The following is a 25,494-nucleotide window of genomic DNA, read 5'->3' as shown; positions in this document are numbered from 1 at the left end:
AAAATCTAGATGTAAGCTCAAACACTTAAGTCGTTGCCCAAAATGGAAAATTTAAATTTCTTTACAGGAAACATAAAAATATGATTATTTGGATCTTGTCTTAATTTACAATTGATACGTCTAGTTTTAATATTTACCTCTCCCCCCTCCCCCACCAAAAGAAAAAGAACATGTTACACACCTGAAAAGGATTCCAAATAGAATGTTCCCATTAAGAATAGCAACTATGAAATCTAATTCAGTCTACAGATTTTATTTCTGATCAAATAATAAACTTCCAGTTAATTCTTTGAGTCTGCCTTCTGTTAACATGTACAATTTGTCAGGTAACCACATCAATGATTTCAAAGCTCTCCTTCCACTGTATTTCCTCCGACCAACTAAGATGTAGCTAGAAATATTAATAGTAAGACAACTCAAAATAGCTATAGTGGCCTTTAATAGTTTTGTTTTACTGATGAGCTGGCCTTATTCCAGTGAAATTATCAAATTATCCAAGTCTTTTGATTTCAGAATTACTTATAACAATATAATCATATACAGAAATCTCGATCAATAATCTTTCTAAATAAACTATTTACAAATGCAAAATATGCAATATTGTTTAAAATAAATATACAATATAGAGTTTCTACATTCTCAGGCAGCTTAAAAATGAGGTAATAAAAACTTAACTGATTAAACCTTTTACCATTCTGAAAATGGCTTAGGAAAATGATAATGAAACTTTTTCCCCCTTAGGTCTTTTCATGGTTTCTTTGTATGCTTCTGAATACTTCCTTTTCTATGCTGAAAAACTGTGTAAAAAATTCTTAAGCTTTGTTGGATAATCTGTCATCACCCCAGTCGCTCCCAAGTCAAAAGCTCTTTTGTATTCTTGTTCTTCATTTAATACCCAAATATATACCTGAAAGTTAGAAGCATGGGAGAAGTATGAGAACAAATGTTAACATAGAAAATTATTTTAAAAAGAAAATTATTTTTATAATAGCATTTATCTGCAATTTTAAGAAATAACTGGACTCTTAGTTTAAAAAATTCCACTTTGCTCATTAAATATGCCCTGACCTACCCTCTGCCTTTAGCTACTCTGACCTCTACATTAGTGGACTTGTAGTTACTGAAATGCCAATGCTTTCTTGTTCACTGTAAGGCAGAAATTAAGATCTTCATATGTCAACCAGGCAAGCATCATCATCAGAGTTGGGACTAAATTAAGTCAGTTAAAAGTTCCTGCTACTTATACTTATGTTAAACTGGTAAACTAGTCTTTTTCCAAAAATTCATCCTTCCAGAAACTTACCTGAATGCCTCGGGCAGTAAGGTGGTCAAACAAAGCTTTTCTCATTAATAAACTAGAAGAGAAAAGCGGAACAGATTTAGGTAATTCTTAGCCTTAGGAAGGACTAAAGTTAGTCCTTAGTTCTAATGTAGTCCTAATTTAGAGTTTTAAGCAATGGCCTCAAACAATAACCACTGCTATGGATACATTTATATCTTAACTGCTGGATCTCTTTTCACTGCTGGCCGGTGAACAACCAGACCAATTTTCTACTCCTTGCTACCAATAGATCCTCAAGAGACCTATTCTTATTGGAGCAGCTCACTGGAGTCTGCATTCCTAAATTTGCAAGTTAAAATAAGATGGCAAACTTGGGTCAAGTTCTATAACATTGTAATTCATGTACAGAATGGATCAGTCTTTTGTGAGCTCTCTTAGAAATCTAATGTCCATTAATTATCTATATATAGGGAAAAAAACCATTTTTTTAAAGTTCCAAATAACCAACTAAAAGTGAACTTTTAGAATACAAATCACTTGAGCAAGATGGGAACTATTGTACTGAAAAGCTTTACATCTAATTTCTTTCTTTTAAAAAAAATATATCTTTATTGGTTTCAGAGAGGAAGGGAGAGGGGAAGAGAGATAGAAACATCAATGATGATTGACAATCATTGATTGGCTGCTTCCTGCATGTCCCCTACTGGGGATCAAACCCACAACCCAGGCATGTTTCCCTTGACTAGAATGGGATCCTTCAGTCTACAGGCTGATGCTCTATCCACTGAGCCAAACCAGCTAGGGCTACTTCTAATTTCTATTTCATTTATGTTTATTAGAATGCTACTAACTAGCTAGGTAGCCTCAAGTAAATAATTTAACTGTGGGTGGATTGTGTTTAAGATGAATGAGATTATCTCCCTAAATTCCTCCATAAGGCTTTCTGACTAATAATTAAACTAATTCTAAATGACTCATACACATTCATTTGTATAGTTGATACTCAACACATCCTTGTTACAAATTATATGTCGAAAGATCACACTAAGTTTGAGCACAGTATTTAATAGATATAGCTAAAACACTAACTTGAATATCAAGAAACGAAAATTCTTACATATCAGAAAGCCAGATGAGAAACTTCTGACTTTTGGACATTTTGTGTGGTTCTTTTAACCTGAGACAAAATAAAATTTGAATAAATTAGAAACACAGTGTGATAAAATAAAACAAGTTCAAAAACAGAAAGTGCCTTATACTTAGTATGTACTAAAAAAAAAAAAATTCCTAAAAAGACAAACATAAATTAAAATAAAGCCCATTTGGGTTCTCTATTTTCCACTGATTTCAGGCTTTTTGCAACGACTGAAAGGTTTAAAAAAAGTTATCTTTCTAGGGATTCAGAGTGCCTAGGGCTCATGTCTCTTCTTATTTTGGTGAAGCCAACTTTCTCTTGCTGCATCTGCTATCATTTAGTATATAGTAGACTTAAAACACACAACCAAACTTAGTATGGATTAAAAGATATTTGGGATAAAAATGAGACAAAAAAAATCCATATAAAAGCATGTGTTTTTCTTTTTCTTTCCCTTTCAATATTTAAAGATGTAGGCCCTGTACTTTTTAATTATTTTTGCTATTGAAAGAGGACATGACATTTAGACATATGCTGTTCCTTCTTCAGTCTTACTGATGGCCAGAGCAGCACCACTACCTGTGCTATTAACTTCGGGTTGTGACCATAGGAAATCTCCATTAGCCTCTCTACTATGAAGATTTCTCAGTTTCTTTCTAAGTTTAACAGCACATAGTGATTCTTAATCTCCCCAGCTCTTAATTCCTTGTTTTCTTTCTAAAGCCACCTCTCTATACTCTTAGTATAATCTTGAGTCCCCACACTTAAATTCATTTTGTCCTTTCTCTTTGAATTCAGTTTTTATTTAGAAGCTCTCTAAATAAAATCCTCTTTTCCCTAACTCTAGCCGAGGTGGAAAGTCCTGGTTGCTATTTCAGGAATCTGAGGGATTTAATACCTCAAATACTAAATTACCTCACTAAATACAAATTATTATGTTGTCTTAGGAAGTTCCCATTGTCTCCCATAAAAGAACCCCAAAACATTAAAGCATACAACATGTTTTACCCATGTCTTAATCCATAATCACTCTTTAGAGAAAAGATTAATTCTATGAAAAAATTCTAATTTTTTCAGGTCTGTGTTTCAATAATATTAGCTTCTAAAAGGAACACATAGAGACAATCTAGAGAGCTCAAAAGTTCATCTCAGGTCAGAGAAACGCTAAGTACACTAGGAATAAATAGTTAGGAATCATTTGAATTTAGCAATGAAAATTATTTCTTAAAAAAAATTATTTCTTTGTAAACAAGAAGTGATTTCTGTTGTTTTATCTGAGAAATAGCCACAAAGACTGCTAATAAATATAACTAGGAATAGATAAAAATGCTCATCACTAAGTAACTCAAACTGGTATGAAACATAGATGCTGAATACAAGGGTACTGACCAAATTCCTTTTCTTACCAATATTTTCAAATAGTTAATGACTAATATTCAGCTTGTTGCTGTTTTTTAATAAATATTTCTTATTAATTTCAGGGAGGAAGGGAAAGGGAGAGAGAAAACATCAATGATGAGAGAGAATCATTGATTGGCTGCCTCCTGCATGGCCCACACTGGGAATCGAGCCCACAACTGGGCATATACCGACTGGGAAACGAACCTCAACCTCCTGGTTCAGAGGCTGATGCTCAACCACTAAGCAATACCAGCCTGGCTTAGCTTGGTTTTTAAAAAAAATTCTGTTTGGAGAATGAAAAAAGTTTTCATGCAGGTGAAATCACATTTAAATGATCTCCCAGTAACTCTGAATTCCTTTGTGATGATTTAGTTATTATTATAAATTTATAGCTAGAAATCACATTCTGAGGGTGCAGGAGATAAAACTAGCTGTCTTTAATAATAATGTAAAAGATAATTTAACAATAAAAGCTATCATTTATTGAGTGTTTATTATTTGTCAGGCACTAATTGTTTTGTTTTGTTTTTTTCCTTAGTAAGTTAGTGTGCGAAAAGCAAGGCTTTGTATCCTGTAGGGAAGTTATACATTCAGAGAAATATCTTGTATAAATGAATTCTATCATTTTCTTTCTCCTATCTCCAGAAGTTTCTTTTGGGTTGTTGTGGGGTGGCTGTTTTTCTTCCTAAATATATTAATACTAGTGGTGAATTTCAAGTTTAATGGATTTTCTGCTTTGTATAGTAGTAGGAAGAAGGAAAGTTGGAGGGCAATTGCTACTACCCTATTTCCCCGAAAATAAGACAGTGTCTTATATTAGTTTTTTCTCCCAAAGTTGCACTAGGTCTTATTTCAGGGGATGTCTTATCTTTCCATGCACTAGGGCTTATTTTCAGAGGATGTCTTATTTTCTGGGAAACATGGTAGATGTTAGAATAAGAGATTAAACCAATAATTAAGCTCAATTCTTTTTTTCTTTTTTTAAATATATTTTATTGATTTTTTTTTTTTTGCCCCCCTTCCTCCTTCCCTCCCCAGAGTTTTATGTCCATTGGTTGTACTTATATGCATGTACACAAGTCCTTCGGTTGAAGCTCAATTCTTTTTATCTGACTTCTGAATACATAGGCACAGAAAGTCATTGTTATGTGAAATGGGCCGAGATTAAATACTTATAATCCTTTGCTAGTATTATTCGTTTTAGAGAATGTCTTAGGGCAAAAAGCACTGTTAATATAGGTCAGCTAATAAAACACAGACATAACTATAGCAATCTATTCTTTATCATTAATATTGATATTAATGAGCTTTATCTTAGTCCTCCTGTAATTGATAATTGATGAAAACAGGTAACCACTTACTTCAATATGATAGAAGGCATTGGGATTTCAAAAAACTGTTCTCGAATTGGCACAAAAGGCAAGAGACCAGTGAAGAACAGGCCAAGAATGAGCAGAACCCGTTGTACACTGAAGAGAATGGGAATATCTGAATTCTAAAAGACACGAACAATATTATGTTACTTTGCAACTGCTCAAAGAGAGGATTATTTCATAATACTCAAAATTTCCCAAGACTCTTATCTTTTTTTTTTTTTTTTGGGGGGGGTCAATCCTCACCAGAGGGTACTTTTTCCATTAATTTTGTAAGTCTTTAAGTTCTAAAATGACAGGAAACTAAAAACAAAACCAAGTACCTACCTATCTACCTAAATAAATAAATAAAATGATAGAAAGCCAGAGGCTTCTAGAAAACAAATATGAAACAAAAGAAAAGTTCTGTGACTCTGAGCCAAAAGTGGACTTTTTATTCTGAAATAATTATAGGTTCACAGGAGGTTGTAAAAACATAATAGAGTCTTATATACCCTTAACTTAGTTGCCTCGAATGGTGACAATCCTATAAACCAGTCCAACTTTTTTGAACTTTAATTGCAAGGTCCATTATCTCTAAGAAATCCATTATCTCTATTATTAGCAAACTCTGGTTAGTTGCTTTCACCCAGTACCATTGGTCTTCATATTAAAAAAATATCACTATAACCTACCATCTATACATAACAATAACAAAGGTCATTCTGTATCATTTTTGAAAGAATTACCTCTTTGTAGCACTTTCCTACAATTTCATAATTGGCATTACCCCATACTGTTATGTGTTCTCGTCTGTACTGTTTCACCAACTCTGAAACCTGTAAGTGAAAATTCATATTTTTATAGATGTGCCTACTGTAAATCCACTTACATTATTTCATTTTAAAAAATGGGTTATAACTGACTATCTGCCAGTGAATAGTACAAAATCTTGGAAGAACCGACGTATAAATTAAGATTATTTTATAAAATTTAAGAAATTAGTTACATTTTACCATCATATCATTTATCTAATAGAATGCAACTACTTAATAATTTGACATGCACTAACTAAAAATGAAATAAGTGAAACTAGAAGTTAATCATACAAATGCCAGAACTATTAGCTCACAGGAGCTCACTTTTATCCACGACTGAGACATGACAACTCTGAAAACAGGCTTCCCAACAGTAAAGTGATCTCTTTTACCAGGGCATTATTTAAAACAACACAGAGCATCACATTTCCTTGCACATTATCAGTCTATGCAGCCATCTACTCTAGCCTTATTAGTTTGTGAAATTGGATGCATGCAACACATTCAGAGGAGGCAATGCCTGAAGTACCTTCTTAATCAGCACACTGTTGTTGACTTTGATATCGATGTTAATGGGAGTGTTAGGAAAGGCCTCAAAAACTTCCTTCAGTAACGGAATCCGGTTATCTTTTCCTTCACATTGGCATGCTGAGAAAGCAAGGTTTTTAATAGATAACTTATTTTTTTGATGATTAGAAGAGATAAAGTAGTAGCCATAATAGGACATTTACAAAATGATGAAAAGCATAAAAAGAAAAATCATATAAATGCAACCATTTAGATATAACCATTGTGACCATTTGGTATACTTTCTCTATTCTTTTTCCCTCTATGCATAATTTAATAGTTATAGTATACCTACATATTTAACCTGATCTTTTTATATAAGTAAAAAATAAGTATTGCATGTTATTACACCGTATTTATAATTGTTTAAGGTTTTTCTCATTAAACTTAAAAAAAAATTTTTAATCGATTTCAGGGAGGAAGGAGAGAGAGAGAGAGAGAGAGAGAGAGAGAGAGAGAGAGAGAGAGAGAGAGAGAGAGAGAGAGAGAGAGAGAGAGGTAGAGGGAGAGAGAGAGAAACATCAACGATGAGAATCATTGGTAGACTGCCTCCTGCACCGCCCCCCCTCCCCAACTGGGGAAGGAACCTGCAACCTGAGCATGTGTCCTTGACCAGAATTGAATCCGGGACCCTTCAGTCTGTAGGCTGACACTCTATCCACTGAGCCAAACCAGCTAGGGCTCATTAAACTTTTTGAGATTAACTGGATTTACATAAAATTGTAAGAGATAATAGATATCTGTGCACACTTTACCAACGGTGACCTTGTAAAACTGTAATACAGTATCATAACCATGATACTGACATTGTTATAATCCACCAATCTAATTCTATAAATATTATTTTTGGTTAATCCTCACCCGAGGGCATTTTTTCATTAATTTTTTTAAATTTTTTTTAGAGAGAGTGGGGGGAGGGGGGCATTGATGGAAGAGACACAGACACGCTGATTGGTTGCCTCCTACATGTGCCCACACTGGGACAGGGATGAAACCTGGAACCCAGGTAACATGCCCTTGACTGGGAATCGAACCCATGACCCTTCAGTGTATGAGGCAATGCTCTAATCCCCGACTCACACCAGCCAGGACTACAATTATTATTTTAAAGTTTTAAAAATATTCCATATTCCATAGCCATGTATCAATTTAATTACTTTCGTTTAACCATTTCCCTTGAAAGGTAGCAGTGTCTGCCACTCCAAAATATGCAGCTTTGGTATAAGGATTATTTCTAATTGAAGACAATGGAGAAGCAGATACAAGAAAGGTTCTCTGCCCTTCCCCTTTTGCTTTAAAACAAGACTTATATTTGTACAAAAATTAATCACCCACAACCATAGACCCTTATCAGCACCAGAGGACTGTATATAACAAACTTTATCTTCCATTATTCTCCCACATCTGTGCATTCTTAAAATTTGCCACCCTAAAAATTCAAAGTCCTTTTCCTTTATCTTGTCACTTCTCTGAAAAAATATTGTTTTGTTAAAATGCTATATAAACTCAGGTTCTAACCATCTCTGAGTCTCTCCCATGAGACATACATATTAATAAACTTCTGCTTTTTTTTCTCATATTAATCTCTCTTTTGTTACAGAGTCTCAGCTGAGAATCTAGAAAGGTAGAAACTACAGCCTATCAGTGGTTACTGAAATTATTTCTAAAGTTTTGCTCTGTTATCATCATTGAATTTTTCAGATATTGAGAATATTATATTCAGGCAAGAGTAATACACGCTACTTCAGTAATGTGTTGAGTGCAACTCAATTCAAAGAAAATTGAGTCATGAAAAAATTAAAAGAGGATTTCAATCATCCTTTATATTTCTTTCTATTTCCGGAGGTTTATTTTCTCCAGATGGAGAAGCAATGTGGTGTAGCTAAATACTGGCCTGGTGAGGAGAAAACCTAGATAAATCCTAGCTTTGTCACTTATTGACTGTGTGACCTTAATTTACATCGTTAGGCCTCTTTCTTTATCTATAACAGGAAGAGACAGTCTCAAAGGTCTCTTCACATCCAAAAGTTTTATGACTTTATGAGGGAGGAATAAAAACCAGAAAAAAATAAAAACTTTTTTTCTCTCAAATTATCTTTTTTTTATATATATATATATTTTATTGATTTTGTACAGAGAGGAAGAGAGAGAGATAGAGAGTTAGAAACATCGATGAGAGAGAGTCATTGATCAGCTGCCTCTTGCACACCCCTACGGGGGATATGCCGGCAACCAAGGTACGTGCCCTTGACTGGAATCGAACCCGGGTCCCTTCAGTCCCCAAGCCGACGCTCTATCCATTGAGCCAAACCGGTTTCGGCTCAAATTATCTTTTCATTTTTATGAGGCTTTGGTTTTGCTCTACAAAGGGAAAAATTTCACTTCTGAAATTTTCTTTTACTTAAAAAATTATATTATCATTATTTTAAAAATCTTTATTGTTGCCGGGACCGGTTTGGCTCAGTGGATAGAGCGTCGGCCTGGGAACTGAAAGGTTCTGGGTTCGATTCCGGTCAAGGGCATGTACCTTGGTTGCGGGTGCATCCCCAGTAGGGGGTGTGCAAGAGGCAGCTGATCGATGATTCTCTCTCATCGATGTTTCTAACTCTCTCTATCCCTCTCTCTTCCTCTCTGTGAAAAATCAATAAAATATATTAAAAAAAAAAAAAAATCTTTATTGTTGAAAGTATTACATATGTCCCCTTTTGCACCAAATTGACCCCTTCTAGCCCGTCCCTACTCTCCACCCATGAAATTCTCTTAACTTTCCCAAGTTCACAATCGACACAACTATGAGAAAAGGTTGGTAAGTATAATCCTGTTAATTACAAGAATGAGAAAGGTATTTCCTGAAACCAAGACAGCTTAATGATACTTACCTGGAAGGCAAAAAACAACAAACATGAGATCTAAATATCACTCAGAGTTAGCTAATTTAAATGGTTTTCTAATTTTTATTTGCCTTTCTAAAATTTCCCACAGACAAGGACAGATCCTGAGCTGAGAACAGACTCACCCATGACAAGGTTTGGGGAGGTGGGAAGAAAAGTAGAAAAGGGAGTGGTCAGAGGATTTTATGAAGGATGTGGCATTTAGGCTAAGCTTAGTAGGATAATAGAATTTCTTCAGACCAAGGGAAGTGGATTCCAGGCTCAAGGAACAGCCAGCATGAGCTACTAAACTCAATTGTGAAAATACATAGTAAGCTTTACTCTCTCACAACGAGTGAACTGAATGTTGTATTATATTAAAACATGTGGGAAAAATGAAATAAAAATTATATTTCCAAAAAAATAAATATATAAATAAAAATTTCCCAAAGAGAAATTTTACTGACCAATGTTAAATGTAGCTCACTGAGAAGTTAAGAGTATGTTTTGAAAATTATTATCAATAGATCCTTTGACCAAACTTTTAAGTATATCCAAGCCATACCATGGACCATAACTTATAGCATCTCATAGCGTGACTGAGTTACATTTGAATCATTCAAAGCATGAGGCTGAATTGTGCTAGTGCAGGAGACTTTACCTGCTCAGCAACCTGTATCTCAAGGTGTATTTTCCATTCTAGCATAACCAACAAATTGGGGCCAAGGAACATGTTTCTTTATAAGATATGCTCTCTCAAAGGAAAGAAAACTGTTATGCTGCTAACTGAAAAGTGAAGATGACTAGGAAATGTATGGTTTGTATTTACTTATTTATATATATTTTTATAGATTTCATCACAAAGATGGTGGTGCCCAGTCCCCTCAGTCCTGCCAGAGTCCTCCAGTCCTTTCAACCATGAGGGGTGGGGGAGGGAGATGAGTGGGGGTGGTGGTGGCAGGTGTGAGCGTGTCCGCAAGTACTGTGGCCGGACCTGCCCTCAGCCCCCACCTGCCCAGGGCTGGTCTGAGGCATAGGCAAGCCTCGATGTCAGTTGCCCAGCTGCCCAAGGCTCAGGTAACCAGGGCCAGCCAAGGCTTGCGCTGCCGGCAATGGCAGCAGCAGAGGTGTGAGGGGGGTGTCGCCTTCCCGATTGCTGGGTTGCCTCCCGCCCCTGAGAGCTCCCAGACTGTGAGAGGGGGCAGGCTGGGCTGAGGGAATCCTCCCCCATACCCTCCAGTACATGAATTTTCATGCACTGGACCTCTAGTCAATGATGAGAGAGAATCAGCTGCCTCTTGCACAACTGCCATTAGGGAACAAGACAGCAATCCAGGCATTAAACCTTGACCTCCTGGTTCACAGATGGATGTTCAACCACTGAGCCACACTGACTGGATTGGATGATTTGAGAAACATAATTCTCTTTAAAATTTAAAATATGGAGCATCTGAATGACATAGAATCAAATGTGAGACAATTAGTAAGGATCTGAAAGGGATCCCTTTAATTTATTCATTTATTTGATTTATGATTACTATATTTTATAGTAATATTCCAGAACTGGAAGCTTTAGAAGTACAAAGTGTCCCTAATAATATATAGGTTTCTTGTCATTAGTATTGGCTCAAATTAACTGTATATAATTTTAGTAGAATGAGCTAATTAAATCTCTGGACATCTTTTTAGGGTCAAGATTTCAGATTAGGCCTAAGAGAATGCTTTCAGGGCAGTACTTTTAAGCTGAAACTTACTATGACAAGAGAACATGCCTATATGTCTAATTCTTAACATAAGTGAATACACTTTAATGTTAATGTTTAAGTTGCAAATGGGAAATATTACCTTTTTGAAATGTGACATCCAGTTTGCAAAGGTAAGGTGGGAGTTCCTTTAAAAGATTGAAAAGAGTTAGCTCTCAAAAAATCAATATTTTAATGTATTACATTAAGACATAAATATTTGCTTCTTCAAAAAATAAAAGAACAAAATACTTATATGTAAGGTACCCTGTAGCAGAAAATCTCCAAAAGCAATTTAATCATATAATTATGTGAGAATTCTCTATACTTTCTTGCTCAATTTTGCTGTAAACCTATAACTGCTCTAAAAACTAAAGTCCACTAAAAACAAAAAGTTCAGAAAATGTGTATTATGTCAAAATATTAAAAAAAATACAATATATATAATAAACAGCAGGGTCACAACTATATAAAAAAACATACTGTACATTCAATAAGATAGTATCCTATTAACATAAATTTTCTTTAGGTGGTAAAACAGCATTTTTCCTTCTATTTATCAGGATTTACTACTAAAACCAGATTTTTAAAGGGTTCTTTCCCATACTGTAAGGGTAAAACTAATTTATATATTTAATCCAAATAAAGCAAATTAAAAAGTATTTCAAGGAATTGAACTCTAGTAGTTTTACATTTGAGAACTTTGGAATTTTGTTAAATTACTTACAAAAATAAGACTCTCTATATGTACATAGTGAGTACATCTTTACTGAAACTCAGAATAGTTTTTAAAAATTTCCTTTGACATTCATTATTTAACCACTGTCATTTATTTTTTATTATTTTATTATTTATCTGGCATTCACTGTTTTTAAAAATGTTACAGGCCCAAGATCTACAAGATATCAGTTTATCATGCATTTTTATACTTACACAGTATTTGAGATCTGAGATGTTTACATTGACCCCAGTTGATCTCTTTAGATTCTCATCATGTGATACAACAACTTGCTCATCTTTTGTGATATGACAGTCCAATTCCAGCATATCAGTTCCAATAGTAACTGCACTGAAGAAATACAAAGAATAATGACATTATGAAACTTAAATTTGGAATTATACATCAAACAGCAAAAAATTAAAAATCCGTAATATTAAAATTTCCTAACACTGTCACCTATTATGACTAACTGATGTGAAAATATTCTAAAGGAACTCAGAAGAAGAGAAGCATGTTGTCTTTCCATAACTAGCTATCCTAGCTTCTGTAAACCCAATTAGAATGGAAAGAACACTGGGCCGGAAGTTAAGAGATCTAGATGTCAGTTCCTGCTTTGCTACAAACTTGCTGTATAACATTGGACAAGTAAATGCCCCCTCTGGGCCTACATTTCCACATCTATAAAATGAAAGGAGTGAAAAACAAGGAAAGGATGCCAGCTTTTGACACTTTAATTCAACACAGGATTAGAAATTCTTGCCAGGGCAATTAAGCAAGGATCAAAAAAGAGGGCAGGGGTCCAAATTGGAAAGGGAATCATAAAACAATTCCACTGACAATAGCATAAAAAGAATAAAAAAACTTAGAAATTAACTTAACTAAGGAGGAGAAAGGCTTATACGAAGAAAACTACAAAACACTGTTGAAAGAAATTAAAGAAGAAATACATAATGGAAAGAAATCCCACACTCAAGAATTAGAATATATTTAACACTGTTAAATGCAAATACTACACTGATCTACGGAGTCAATGTAATTCCCATCAAAATCCCAATGATATTCGATATTTTTGGCAAAAACAAAAATCTACCCTAAAATTGACATGCAACCTCAAGGAACCCCAAAGAGTCAAAACAATCTTGGAAAAGAACAACAAAATTGAAGACTCACACCTCATGACTTCAGAACTTATTACAAAGCTACAGTGTAGGGTAGTGGAAGCCCTGACATTTTTTTCTTATAATGCAAGTGACTGGCTTAAGCTTTGATTGCCAAGGAACCCACTTAAAGATGTTTGCAGAGCATTATGTCTAAAAAACAATGTAGATGCCTTAATTAAAAAATACTTTTATTTATTTTATTTATTTTAATTTAAAAAAAAATATATTTTATTATTTTGTACAGAGAGGAAGGGAGAGAGATAGAGAGCCAGAAACATCGATGAGAGAGAGAGTCATCGACCAGCTGCCTCTTGCACACCCCCCACTGGGGATATGCCAGCAACCAAGGTACATGCCCTTGACCGGAATCGAACCCGGGACCTTTCAGTCCCCAAGCCGACGCTCTATCCGTTGAGCCAAACCGGTCTCGGCCTTTTATTTTAAATATATTTTATTGATTTTTTACAGAGAGGAAGAGAGAGTGATAAAGAATTAGAAACATTGATGAGAAACATCAATCGGCTGCCTCTTGCACACCCCCCACTGGGGATGTGCCCGCAACCAAGGTACATGCCCTTGAGCAGAATCGAACCTGGGACCTTTCAGTCTGCAGGCCAACGCTCTATCCACTGAGCCAAACCAGTTTCGGCTAAAAAATAAAGATGCTAGCCATCATCTGAACCTTCAGTGAGTCATAATCTCTGGTGGTGAAGGGTCTTGCCTCGATGTTGATGGCTGCTGGGTGATCAGAGTACAGGTGGCTGAAGATGGGTGGCTGTGGCAATTTCTTAAAATAAGACAACAATGAGGTTTGCTACATCAGTTGACTCTTCCTTTCACGAATGATTCCTCTGAAGCATGTGATACTGTTTGATAGCATTTTATCCAGTCAATCCTCTCAAACCCTGCCACTGATTTATCAACTAAGTTTATGTAATATTCTAAATCCTTTATAATGTCAACTATTTAGTCAGCATCTTTTCCAGGAATAGATTCCACCTCACACTAGACTTTATGCATATCAGAACACTATTATAAGGAACATTCGAAAACATTAAGATAAAAAGTTTAACCATAATCTCATACCCACACTACATTTTCTCCTCTTGATCCATTTTTTATTTTTGTTAATGCTCATCCAAGGATATTTTTTTCCATAGAATTTTAGAGAGAGTGGAAGCAAGGGGGGAGGGGGAAAAGGAGAAAGAGGTGGGAAGGGCGGAAGGAAGGGAGGGAGGGAGGGAAGGAGGGAGGGAAGAGGGGAGGGAGGGAGGGAGGGAGGGAGAGAGAGACACACACATTGATTGGTTGCCTCCTGCATGTGCCAGACCACTGGAGTGGGAACAAACCTGCAACCCAGGTATGTATCCTTGACCAGGAATCGAACCTATGATCCTCGACTGCATAGGCCCATGGTCAGCAAACTCATTGGTCAACAGAGCCAAGTATCAACAGTACAACGATTGAAATTTCTTTTGAGAGCCAAATTTTTTAAACTTAAACTTCTTCTAACGCCAGTTCTTCAAAATAGACTTGCCCAGACCATGGCATTTTGTGGAAGAGCCACACTCAGGGGGCCAAAGAGCCGCATGTGGCTCACAAGCAGCAGTATCCTGACCACTGGCATAGGTCAATGCTCTACCACTGAGTCACACTTCTTTTTTTTCTTCACTTTAGACTTTCTTTTTTCACTTTAGACTTTATTAGATTTCATCCCTAGAAACCACTTTCTTTGCTCACCTATTAAAAGCAACTCCTTATACATTAAAGTTTTATCATGAGATTGCAGCAATTCAGTAATGACTTCAAGCTCCACTTCTAATTCTAGTCCCTATGCTATTTCCACACATCTGCAGTTACTTCCTCCACTGAAGTCTTGAAGCTATCAAAGTCATCCACAAGGGTTAGGATCAACTTCTTCTAAACTCTTATTAATGTTGATATTCTGACCTCTTCCCATTAATCATAAATGTTCTTATCTTCTAGAATGGTGAATCTTTTCCATAAGGTTTTCAATTTACTTTGCCCAAATCTATCAGGAAAATCACTAAAGCAGCTATAGCCTTACAAAATATACTTCTTAAATAATAAGACTTAAAGTTGAAATTACTCCTTGATCCATAAGCTGCAGAATGGATGTTGCACTAGCAGGAATGAAAACATTAATCTCAGGTCCGGCCAGCGTGGCCCAGTGGTTGAGCTTTGACCTAGGAACCAGAGGACAGTGCACATGCTGGGGTTTCAGGCTTGATCCCCAGTAGATGGTGTGCAGGAGGCAGCCAATCAATGAAATTCTCTCTCCCCCTCCCTTCATCTCTGAAATCAATAAAGATATATCTAAAAAAAAGAAAACATGAAACTCAGCGTACATCTTCACCAGAGTTCTTGGGTGACCAGGTACATTATCAATGAGCAATAATATTCTGAAAGGAATTTTTTTTTCTCCTGACCATTAAATTCTCAATTTTAAAAGAGAATATTTGTTTGCCAACTGTATCTTTGTTAGAGCCACAAATGTATAAAAGTAAAATCTAAAACAGCACAATAAACAAAACAGCTTTTAGGTTGGTAGATTATTTTTCTGTATTTTTTAATTTCCTTAAATATTGTTGTCATACAATATTTAGAGAGGAAGGGAGAAGTCGAAAGAGAAACATCAATCAGCTACTTCCTGCATGCCCCACTGCTGGGGATGGAGCTTGGCAAACTGGACATGTACCCTGACCAGGAATCAAACCAGTGACCTCTTGGTGAATGGCTTGATGCTCAACCACTGAGCCACACTGACCGGGTGTATGCTTATTTCTTAATAACAAGATAATAAATAAAAATTTAGAGCAATAGCAAGTATACTTAGGACAATTTATAAGTTATCCTAATAAATTACCCCAACTTGATATACAAATAGCTAGAACATAGAATTTTTTTTTTTATCACTATGGCCTTCAGAAATTTCCATAAATAACAATAGTATTTATCTACATCAACTGAAACACCAGTTATTTTGTAGCTAAATTTCTGACAAGTTGATGACAAACATTGAAAAAAGTTAGGAAAGCCAGGCTTCAACTTTCTAGAAAAAGAAATTAAAACTCTAGCTATAAAAGAAGATGTGAAATTACTTGAAACTCCACAGAAGCTATGCATACAATTTACAACAGGAATTTTGTTAAGGAATTTATTTGAATTTCATTAACTCCTCACAATATTGAGGTTGTATTATCATTCCCATTTCATTGATGAGATAATTGGTATTATATTAACTAGATAGTCCAAAAAATATTATAAGAATCAGGTCACTGATTAATTACTTTGACTGTCTGCCAACTTATACTTCCAGCTATTGCTAATACAATTTGTTTCTTTCTCTTACCATTCATGTTAATACCATAGGGAACAAATTGTCCTGTGGGTATTTACAAAGACAGCCTAGTTTAATAACATAGTTTTATTAGCTCTTAAGAACCAGATTTTTACATACTCAAGGGTTTAGTGACTGTGTGTGTGTGTAATATAATTCCTTAGTCTTTGGTTCTATGTTTATTATGGATGGGGTTCTATCTTCTTCATCCTGTCTTCTGCTAATATTCTGCTTTGTTCTTGAGTACCCTGTTCTGTATCTCATTCAGTAAGCAACTAGTAAGAGATAGTACCAGAGCCAGGTGTTAGGGAAAATTTGATAAGGAATGCTTATTTATGTAGTTTCAAAGTACCTTCCTATAAAAACACTTATTAATTACAAAGAATAAAGGACTAACTTCCCAGTGGAAAACTCTCAGAAATCACCTTAACCAAAAGATCTAGTCAACATCACTGGCTCCTTCAAGTTGACTGCCGTGTCCTGTTCATGTCCTTGCTTTTTGGCACAGTAAGCAGTGAGTAGTTTAATTTAACAAAGCAAATTAATAACAGTGATCAATTTGGTCAGAATACAAACGATTTCTTTTCTAACATATATTCTTCTATACTTTACAAACACTCTATAATGAATATGCACTACTTTTAAAAAATATATATTTTATTTATTTTATTTTTTTACAGAGAGGAAGGGAGAGAGATGGAGAGCTAGAAACATCAAAGAGAGAGAAACATCAATCAGCTGCCTCCTGCACATCCCCTATCAGAGATGTGCCCGCAATCAAGGTACATGCCCTTGAGCGGGATTGAATCTGGAACCTTCTAGTCTGCAGGCCAACGCTCTATCCACTGAGCCAAACCAGTTTTGGTTACACTACTTTTAAAATAGAGGGAAGGCTGAAATTAGTTTGGCTCAGTGGAAAGAGTGACGGCCTGCAGACTGAAGGATCCCAGGTTGGATTCCGGTCAAGGTCACATACCTTGGTTGCAGGCACATCCCCAGAAGGGGATGTGCAAAAGGCAACTGATCAATGATTCTCTCTCATCGATGTTTCTAACTCTCTGTCCCTCTCTCTTCCTCTCTGTAAAAAATCAATAAAATATATTAAAAAAATAAAATAGCTGAGACCGGTTTGGCTCAGTAGATAGAGCGTTGGCCTGCGGACTGAAGGGTCCCAGATTTGATTCCGGTCAAGGGCATGTACCTTGGTTGTGGGCATATCCCCAGTTGGGGGTGTGCAGGAGGCAGCCGGTCGATGTATCTCTCTCATCGACGTTTCTAACTCTCTATCCCTTTCAATTCCTCTCTGTGTAAAAATCAATAAAATATATTTTTTTAAAAAGATGCTCAATAAAAAAAAAAAAAATAAAATAGATGGAAGAATCAAAGTCTTAAGCTCATGCCATATGCCTGGGACTTTCTTTTCACCATTTTCTCCCAATGTTTCTTAACATTAATTCCAGAATGAAGTCACTTTGCAACTCCTCCGTGACAAAGGACTTTCTTGTCGCTTCAGACCACAATGATTCTTATTACAGACAAGAGTTCATTCAACTGGCAGTTTCCAGACAGTTGTTCTCAGGACTCTTTTACTGATTACCTCAAAGAGCTTCAGAAAATTATGTCTAAAATTTTTAATTTATTTATTTGAAAATAAGAGTTAACCCATTTTATGGTAACATACACTTTATGTTAGAGACTGAGAGAGCAATGAGGAAAGATGCTTGCTCCCAAGAAATTACTGAAGAGCTATATTCATAACTTAAGATGTTATTGAAAGCATTTGATAAACCAAATTAAAGAACTTTTATAAGCCGTGAGATGCATCTATTTCTCTTTGTCAGTCCTAATTATTTATTTAGCCCCACTACAATACAGTCTTAAGGTCCTTACAATTTCCTAGACACACCTGGTCTATCTATCCTCACATCTTAATCTCAAACGTTCCACATTCTTCCTCTATGCCGAATTATAGCTCTTCTAGTCCTGGTAGTTTTTCAGTTTTCTAGTTAATCTTAACCTGGCTTCCCACACCAACTATTTATACTTCCTCTAGTATCTTATCTTCTCATCTTCACTTACATGTCATAATATATATATTTGCTTTATGAACTGTGTATCTAAATATGTGTGTGGGGTGTATCTCAGTAGAAACTGTACAAATGAACTTATAAACATATTTAGCTATAGCTAGCTAGAAATATAATCTCAGTAGAAAAAATAATTTAAATTATTCTGTTTTACAGTTTATGACAGAAGGAAAGAGTATGCACTTTAAAAATGTAAGAGACTCTTGAGATTATAGTTAAAAGGCATCATATTATAGAACAGGAAAAATAAGCCATGACAAATTCAGGGGGATAAAATTTAGATGAAATAAAATGTGGAAAAGCATACCTTTGGACCTGGTAACAGGAAAAATAATCTCTAAAATGTCTTTGAATGATGACAAGCAGGACCAAAACATAAGCCAAGTTTTCCTGATTTCTTAGCTGTTTTTATATAGATAAAAATGATTTTAAAATTATATAAGAAAAAATCAATATGGATAGATAATGTCTTTCACGGGGTTTAACTTCTCACATTCCCTGTTTTAGATTAGATTATGGATTCAGGTCTGTACGAGAATCACTGGGTCGACACATAATCCTATTCATAAACAGCAGCCAGTGTAACAGTTGTTTCATTTTCTACTTTTCTCTTTCTCTCCAAGACTAATTAGCATTACACACAGTGTGTTCCTTGTTATAAATGTCTTCTTTCAATTTTGGAACTATAGTATCTTTTGATTACCCAAACTCTGATGTAGTTTCTTCAGTTACGCAGAAGCCAGACACACTATTTGTAACACTGGAGTAACTGCACAAAAAAGCAATTTTAGTAATATAGAAATAACTATATTATTCACAAGTGGATGTGACATGTATACTATCTTCAGTTTGTGAATCATCATCACTTTAAAGATAAACTGTAAATCTTTTATATACTTACTGCTGAAATGCTGCCATTGTATTCTCCAAATTTTCTCCAGCACCTGTAAAAACATTAAATGTAAACTTCATTTACTTGTATACTCTGCACATTTTATTTTTCTATAAATTCATTTTAATAAGATACATCTTTACAAATGTTCTAAAGAGTATAATGGCATCTCTATTTTTTAGCTGCACCAGGAAGAATCGAAGATCAAAACACAGACACAACAACTCAGAAGTGTGAGAGCATGTAAACATGATTTGTAAACTGTCATATCTGCGAGGAAAGACAGAACAGGACTTGGTACCTATACACCTCCCCAAGCAGAGTTAAACATCTCTCTTATGTATTTACACAGTCCCTTATGCACCTCTCTGCCATGCATTTATCATATTATAGCGTAAGTTATTACCTATTTCTCTCCTTCCTTCCCCATGAGTTACTTAAGACAAGTGCCTGTACTTTAATCACTTTGGCTGAAAGCAGGATACTATAGAAGTTGGGAATGGGCCTCCAGAGTTCTGATCTTTGTTCTACAGTCTATTTGATGTTTGTGTCACCTTGGGAAAGTTACCCAATCTCTGTTAGACTGTGCTTTCTTACGTATAAGAATGAGGATAATGGTTACTAGAGTTGTTGCATAATAGAAAACAGATAAAATAAATATGGAGATTATAGTTTTTTTTTTTAAAGAAAGTGCTGTGTTTTTTTTGTTTGTTTTTTAGAAAGTGCTGTTTTGAGGTTAAATGACTTTAAAACATCCAACTGGTGTCTGTTTTTAATAAAAAAAAACTATGGAAATATGTTATATTCAGATAACCAATATTTCAAGAACAAAGCACTCTAAAATATTACAAAAAAAAAACACACCTAGAGTGCTAAAATGGTTATTGTTAAGTAAACTAGTGACTGCTTATTGTCTCAAAAACAAACAAAAACAAACACAACAACAAAAAACAAAACACCCTAAGGAAGTTAAAAGAATTCTGAAGCCAATTTGAAGGCATTTTCACCAGCCAAACCTGAAACAACATTAGCATCAAATGAATGATAGTAACAAATTTTAAACTACTATATAAAATAGGAAATTCTCAGTCTATTTTAATAAATGGAAAGTTTGATGAGGAATGCTTATTTATATAGTTTCAAAGTACCTCCCTACAAAAACGCTATTACAAAGAATAAAGGAGTAACTTCCCAGTGGAAAAGTCTCTCAGAAACCACTTTAACCAAATGACCAAAGTCAACATCATTGGCTCCTTCAAGCTGACTGCAGTGTCCTGTTCATGTCCTTGCTTTTTGGCACAATAAGTAGTGAGTAGTTTAATTTAACAAAGCAAATTAATAACAGTGATCAATTTGGTCAGAATACAAATGATCTCTTGTCTAACATGCATTCTTCTATACTTTGCACTTTACAATGAATATGCACTACTTTCAAAATAGAGGGAAGAATCAAAGTCTTAAGCTCATGCCATGTGCCTGAGACTTTCTCTTCCCCATTTTCTCCCAATGTTTCTTAACATTAATTCCAGAATGAAGTCACTTTGCAACTCCTCCGTGTCAAAGGACTTTCTTGTCGCTTCAGACCACAATGATTCTTATTACAGACAAGAGTTCATTCAATTGGCAGTTTCCAGGCACTTGTTCTCAGGACTCTTTTACTGATTACCTCAAAGAGCTTCAAAAATTGACTCCTTAAAATTTATTTATTTGAAAATAAGAGTTAACCCATTTCATGCTAACATATATTTTATGAAAAATAACTACCTTCCAAAAAGTTTAATGAGAAGAATGTTTTACATTTTTGCTAATCTCTTTAATGTCTGGCTTAATAGAAGGCAGCTAGATTCTTCTATCTGCTTAACACGTACCTGAATTCAACAAGGGAGTTTTATAAGTTCGTTGCAATGTGGAATCTGAACCACATAAATGTCCTTTTCACACTCTATTACATAGAAACCCACTGGTCCACTGTGAACTTTGAATGGATCTTTCACCCATTCATGGCTTTATGATATTATCCAGTAATCTTTTGGAAAATACCGATTCACTGAATTATGCCAATCTTCTAAATACTGACACATATCATTATATAATATATATTTTTAAATCTCATTTGTTAACATCTGATCTTATTAGGAGAATCTTTGAGAATTGGAAAGCTATCAAGCTCACACTGGCATATGCACGTTTTCAAAATTCTAATTTTTGCTTAAAAGTTCAAATTTAATCATTGGCACTACCTTTATAGAAGGCAGCTAGATTATTTATTATTATTATTATTATTATTATTATTATTAGCTAATGAGAGATATACTTTATTCATTTTCAAGAACATATCTGCTGAATATTCAAGTATCCATAACCAGCTGTCAGTTTTTGTTTTTTTTTTAAAGTAAAAATGGTGTTCTGTGGGGGAAAAAGGTAAATTCAGCTCACAAGCCAAATGACCATACAAGTGCTTTTTCTCAAGACAACCATCATCATACTTTGGTATGCAGTAAAAGTGAATACCTCTAATTATGTCACACAGGCTATGTATAGTTGAAGGTTGAAATTTAATAACAATAATAATGTTTAATAATACAACAAATATATTCTTAAGTGAAACTGCCTTTTTTTTCTTATTTATTGATTTTAGAGAAAGAAGGGAGAGCGAGATCAATTAGCTGTTCCACTTATTTATGCATTCATTGGATAATTGTATGTGCTCTGACTGGGGATCAAACCAGAGACCTTCTGGTGCATGGGACAAATTACTTATTAGATTCATATGGGGAAAGCCTAGAGAGTAACTAAATTAAGAGTATGTCATTCCTCTCCAAAGAATTATTTGGTGTTAGCACCTCTCTCATGAAATTCCTTTTTTTTTTTTTTTTTGAAGGAATAGAGATACTTTCATTCCACCTTATTTTTTAAATTTTATTTTATGATTTTAGAGAGAGAAAGAGAGAGGGGAGAGAAACAGCCATCGGTTGCCTTCCACGAGCACCACAACCCACCCGGCATTGAAACAGCAACCTGGGTATGTGCCCTGACCAGGAATCAAATGGCGATCTTTCAGTGCTTAGGATGATGCTCAACAAACTGACCCACATCGGCCAGGGCCCAAAAGCAATCTTTACCCTCAGACTTATCACCTGTTAAATCAATCTGTGGCAACATGCCCAGACTGTGACAGTACTCTTGCTTAATTGCAAGGGTGAAAAATTAGAAGGAAATGTTAAGATTTGATCAGTTGATTCAGCTGGTGCGGCTCTGGTTAAATGTCATTGACCCATGCACCAAGAGGTCACTGGTTCCATTCCTGGTCAGGGTACATAACCAAGTTTCAGGCTTGATCCCCAGTAGGGGGCATGCAGGAGACAGCCAGTTGATGTTTATTTTTAAAAAAATATATTCTATTGATTTTTTTTACAGAGAGGAAGGGAGAGGGATAGAGCGTTAGAAACATCGAACAGCTGCCTCCTGCACATTCCCTACTGGGCATGTGCCTGCAACCAAGGTATATGCCCTTGACTGGAACAGAACCTGGGACCCTTGAGTTCGCAGGCTGTCTATCTGAACCAAACTGGTTAGGGCTGATGTTTCTTATTGATGTTTCTATCTCACTCGCCTATCTCCTTTCTCTCTCTTTCTCTCTCAAAAATTTTTTTAAATAAATAAATAAAAAAAACATTAAAAAATTTGATCAGTTGATTTTTGTTTAATATTTTAATTGATTTTTTACAGAGAGGAAAAGAGAGGGATATAGAGTTAGAAACATTGATGAAAGAGAAACATCGATCAGCTGCCCCCTGCACACCTCCCACTGGGAATGTGCCCACAACCAATGTACATGCCCTTGACCAGAATTGAACCTGGGACCCTACAGTACACAGGCCGACACTCTGTCCACCGAGCCAAACCAGTCAGGGCTGATCAACTGATTTTTAAAAATTATTTGACCATTAATGCCTAGTAAGTAGACTTTCTTTTTAAAGGCTGTTGCTTAATTCAATTGGCTCATGGAGACAGATTAGAGAGTATTAAAGTATGTTATTTCCCTGCTATCCTATCTCTATCTGAAATATATATGCCATGTAATTCCAAATACAGGACAATATGTACTTAAAAGATATACGTCAAAATGTCCAGATAGTAAAGTTTAGGAGTTATTTTTTCTCTTCTCAATTCCATATTTCCAAGTTTCCTATAATGAACATGAGTTACTTTTACAAATGGAAAAATAATAACAAAACCTATAATTTCATAAAGGAATTAAGAAAATGGCCCTTGATTATACTGCTTGCTCTCCATTTAATCCAAAGGTTATATCTTTGGTTCTGTTGATATTTCATCAATACATTGTAGTTATAAAGTGTGCTCTTGGTCAAATAAATTTAAGAAACACATGGAAACTATCTAACATGTATCGATAGTAGATAATTAGCAGACAATAAGCTATTATTTTAATTATATTGTATATTAGTATCAGTATTAGAGGTTAGAGATAAAATTAATAAAATCTAAAACTTGGCCTAGTAATGGAAGCTGATGTATTAATATATCCTATTACAATATAATGCAATACAATGTATGCTTTAAAGAGGTAAGAGCAAAGCAAACCTATAGCATTTAATTTCCAAGACAGCCACTTTCAAGGTCAATGTTAAAAAAGGTGAAAGTGTTCATTAAAACTTTGAAAACATAAGTATAGGGTGATCTCAATCTTCTAATCAACTCAAAGTTCTATTGCAAAATGCAAATGTGGATTTCCTATATCCATGCTTATATTTTCAACTCTACAAATTTTCAAAGTGCTTTCTATGTACCTAGTCCTCTAACAACTCAAAGAGAAGCAAGCCTGTAAACTCAGGTTTACACCCAAGGCTAATTAGTGGTAGGTCTAGCATCTGACTCAGGAAAATGCTTTTAAGGCAGACATAATATACATTAAGAGTTACACAGTAAGAGTTTCACATTAGAGCAATTCAGGTGTATATACTGTAAACAAATATAGCTATCAATATTTCAGTCTCGGAATGGTTATACACCCGGTTTATATGAAATATCAGGTATTTGTCTTTAGGGCAATTATAGTATTAGCCCAAATGTTAGTCATATGCACAGAGAGACTACTGATTGCTGTTATCAGTGTCCAAGAAAACCCCCCCACAAAAACAAGCAAACAAGGAGACTCCTTCCCAGTCTATTATTTCCCAGAAATGTAGTATCTTTTTTTAAAAGTATATTTTATTGATTTTTTACAGAGAGGAATAGAGAGCCAGAAACATCAACGAGAGAGAAACATCTATCAGCTGCCTCCTGCACACCCCCCCACTGGGAATGCGCCCCCAACCAAGGTACATGCTCTTGACAGGAATCAAACCCGGGGCCCTTCAGTCCACAGGCCGATGCTCTATCTAGTGAGCCAAACCAGTTTTGGCCAGAAACATAGTATCTTGAGTTACTCTGTGTGTGTGTTTAAAATAAATATTGCCTCTATCACTCTAGACTAGGGGTGTCGAACTCAATCAGAGAAGGGGCCAAAATCTAAAATCCAGCCTAAATCGCGGGCCGAATGGTTTACCGAACAGTCATAAACTGTCATTGTGATGGAAACGCAGCGGAGTGCAGTGATGACAGCGCGGTGCGGGCCACATTGCAAGGCCTGGCGGGACGGATTTGGCCCGCGGGCCTTGTGTTTGACACATGTGCTCTAGACTCAACTATATTATTTGGTGTAGATGCTCACACAAAAGCATATGAAGCCACTAACACACTGAAACTCACTACAGTGCATTAGCCCAGCATACAAGCAGAGTTAAACAGATTTTGAGCCTGCAGATATTTTAACAAGAGTATTTCTTCTAAAATAAAAATTTAGATCACCCCTAATGATAGAGAGCTTTTTAGAGGATCTAGTTTTGTTTTGGTCTGGGTTTTAAGCAAGCACACTTTTTGAAAATCAGTAAACACAACTGCAGTGTGTACTGCCACCCCCAGAATAGGACCATCACCACTGAAAATTGCTTCTAGAGTAACAACTTCAACACTAAAAGTTGGTTTGGGGCTTTAATGGTTGAAGGCGTATTAGCAGTTACATGTACATTTTATAGTTGAACTA

General features: G+C 35.4%; 1 protein-coding gene and 1 long non-coding RNA gene across 4 annotated transcripts in view; one reads left to right on the top strand and one right to left on the bottom strand.

The window, feature by feature from the left end:
- Positions 1 to 232: 232 nt before the first annotated feature.
- GDPD1 (glycerophosphodiester phosphodiesterase domain containing 1) overlaps positions 233 to 25,494 on the bottom strand; it is a 27,279-nt gene continuing 2,017 nt past the window's right edge. Inside the window, exons 2-10 of one of the 3 annotated variants that reach the window (XM_045586372.1) lie at positions 19,398 to 19,440; positions 12,101 to 12,236; positions 11,271 to 11,316; positions 6,518 to 6,636; positions 5,920 to 6,009; positions 5,180 to 5,313; positions 2,400 to 2,459; positions 1,304 to 1,355; positions 233 to 391 (exon numbers count right to left, since the gene is read on the bottom strand). In XM_045586372.1, coding sequence (XP_045442328.1) covers positions 323 to 391; positions 1,304 to 1,355; positions 2,400 to 2,459; positions 5,180 to 5,313; positions 5,920 to 6,009; positions 6,518 to 6,636; positions 11,271 to 11,316; positions 12,101 to 12,236; positions 19,398 to 19,440 — 749 coding nt within the window. In that variant the 3' untranslated portion in view covers positions 233 to 322. Of the gene's footprint in view, positions 392 to 736; positions 908 to 1,303; positions 1,356 to 2,399; positions 2,460 to 5,179; positions 5,314 to 5,919; positions 6,010 to 6,517; positions 6,637 to 11,270; positions 11,317 to 12,100; positions 12,237 to 19,397; positions 19,441 to 25,494 lie in introns of those variants that run through there. The other 2 variants (XM_036451479.2, XM_036451480.2) reach the window with 2 other exon arrangements.
- The window catches only part of LOC118726552, a 17,174-nt gene continuing 10,356 nt past the window's right edge, over positions 18,677 to 25,494 (top strand). The window contains exons 1-3 of the long non-coding RNA XR_004990325.1: positions 18,677 to 18,688; positions 19,073 to 19,075; positions 23,408 to 23,418. This is a non-coding gene — a long non-coding RNA (uncharacterized LOC118726552). The remainder of the gene's footprint in view (positions 18,689 to 19,072; positions 19,076 to 23,407; positions 23,419 to 25,494) is intronic.

Source organism: Pipistrellus kuhlii, unplaced genomic scaffold, assembly GCF_014108245.1.
Source record: "Pipistrellus kuhlii isolate mPipKuh1 unplaced genomic scaffold, mPipKuh1.p scaffold_m20_p_22, whole genome shotgun sequence".
NCBI classification, from domain to species: Eukaryota; Metazoa; Chordata; class Mammalia; order Chiroptera; family Vespertilionidae; genus Pipistrellus; species Pipistrellus kuhlii.
The sequence above is the reverse complement of the archived record's forward strand: the minus strand, read 5'-3'. Positions and strand labels throughout refer to the sequence as shown.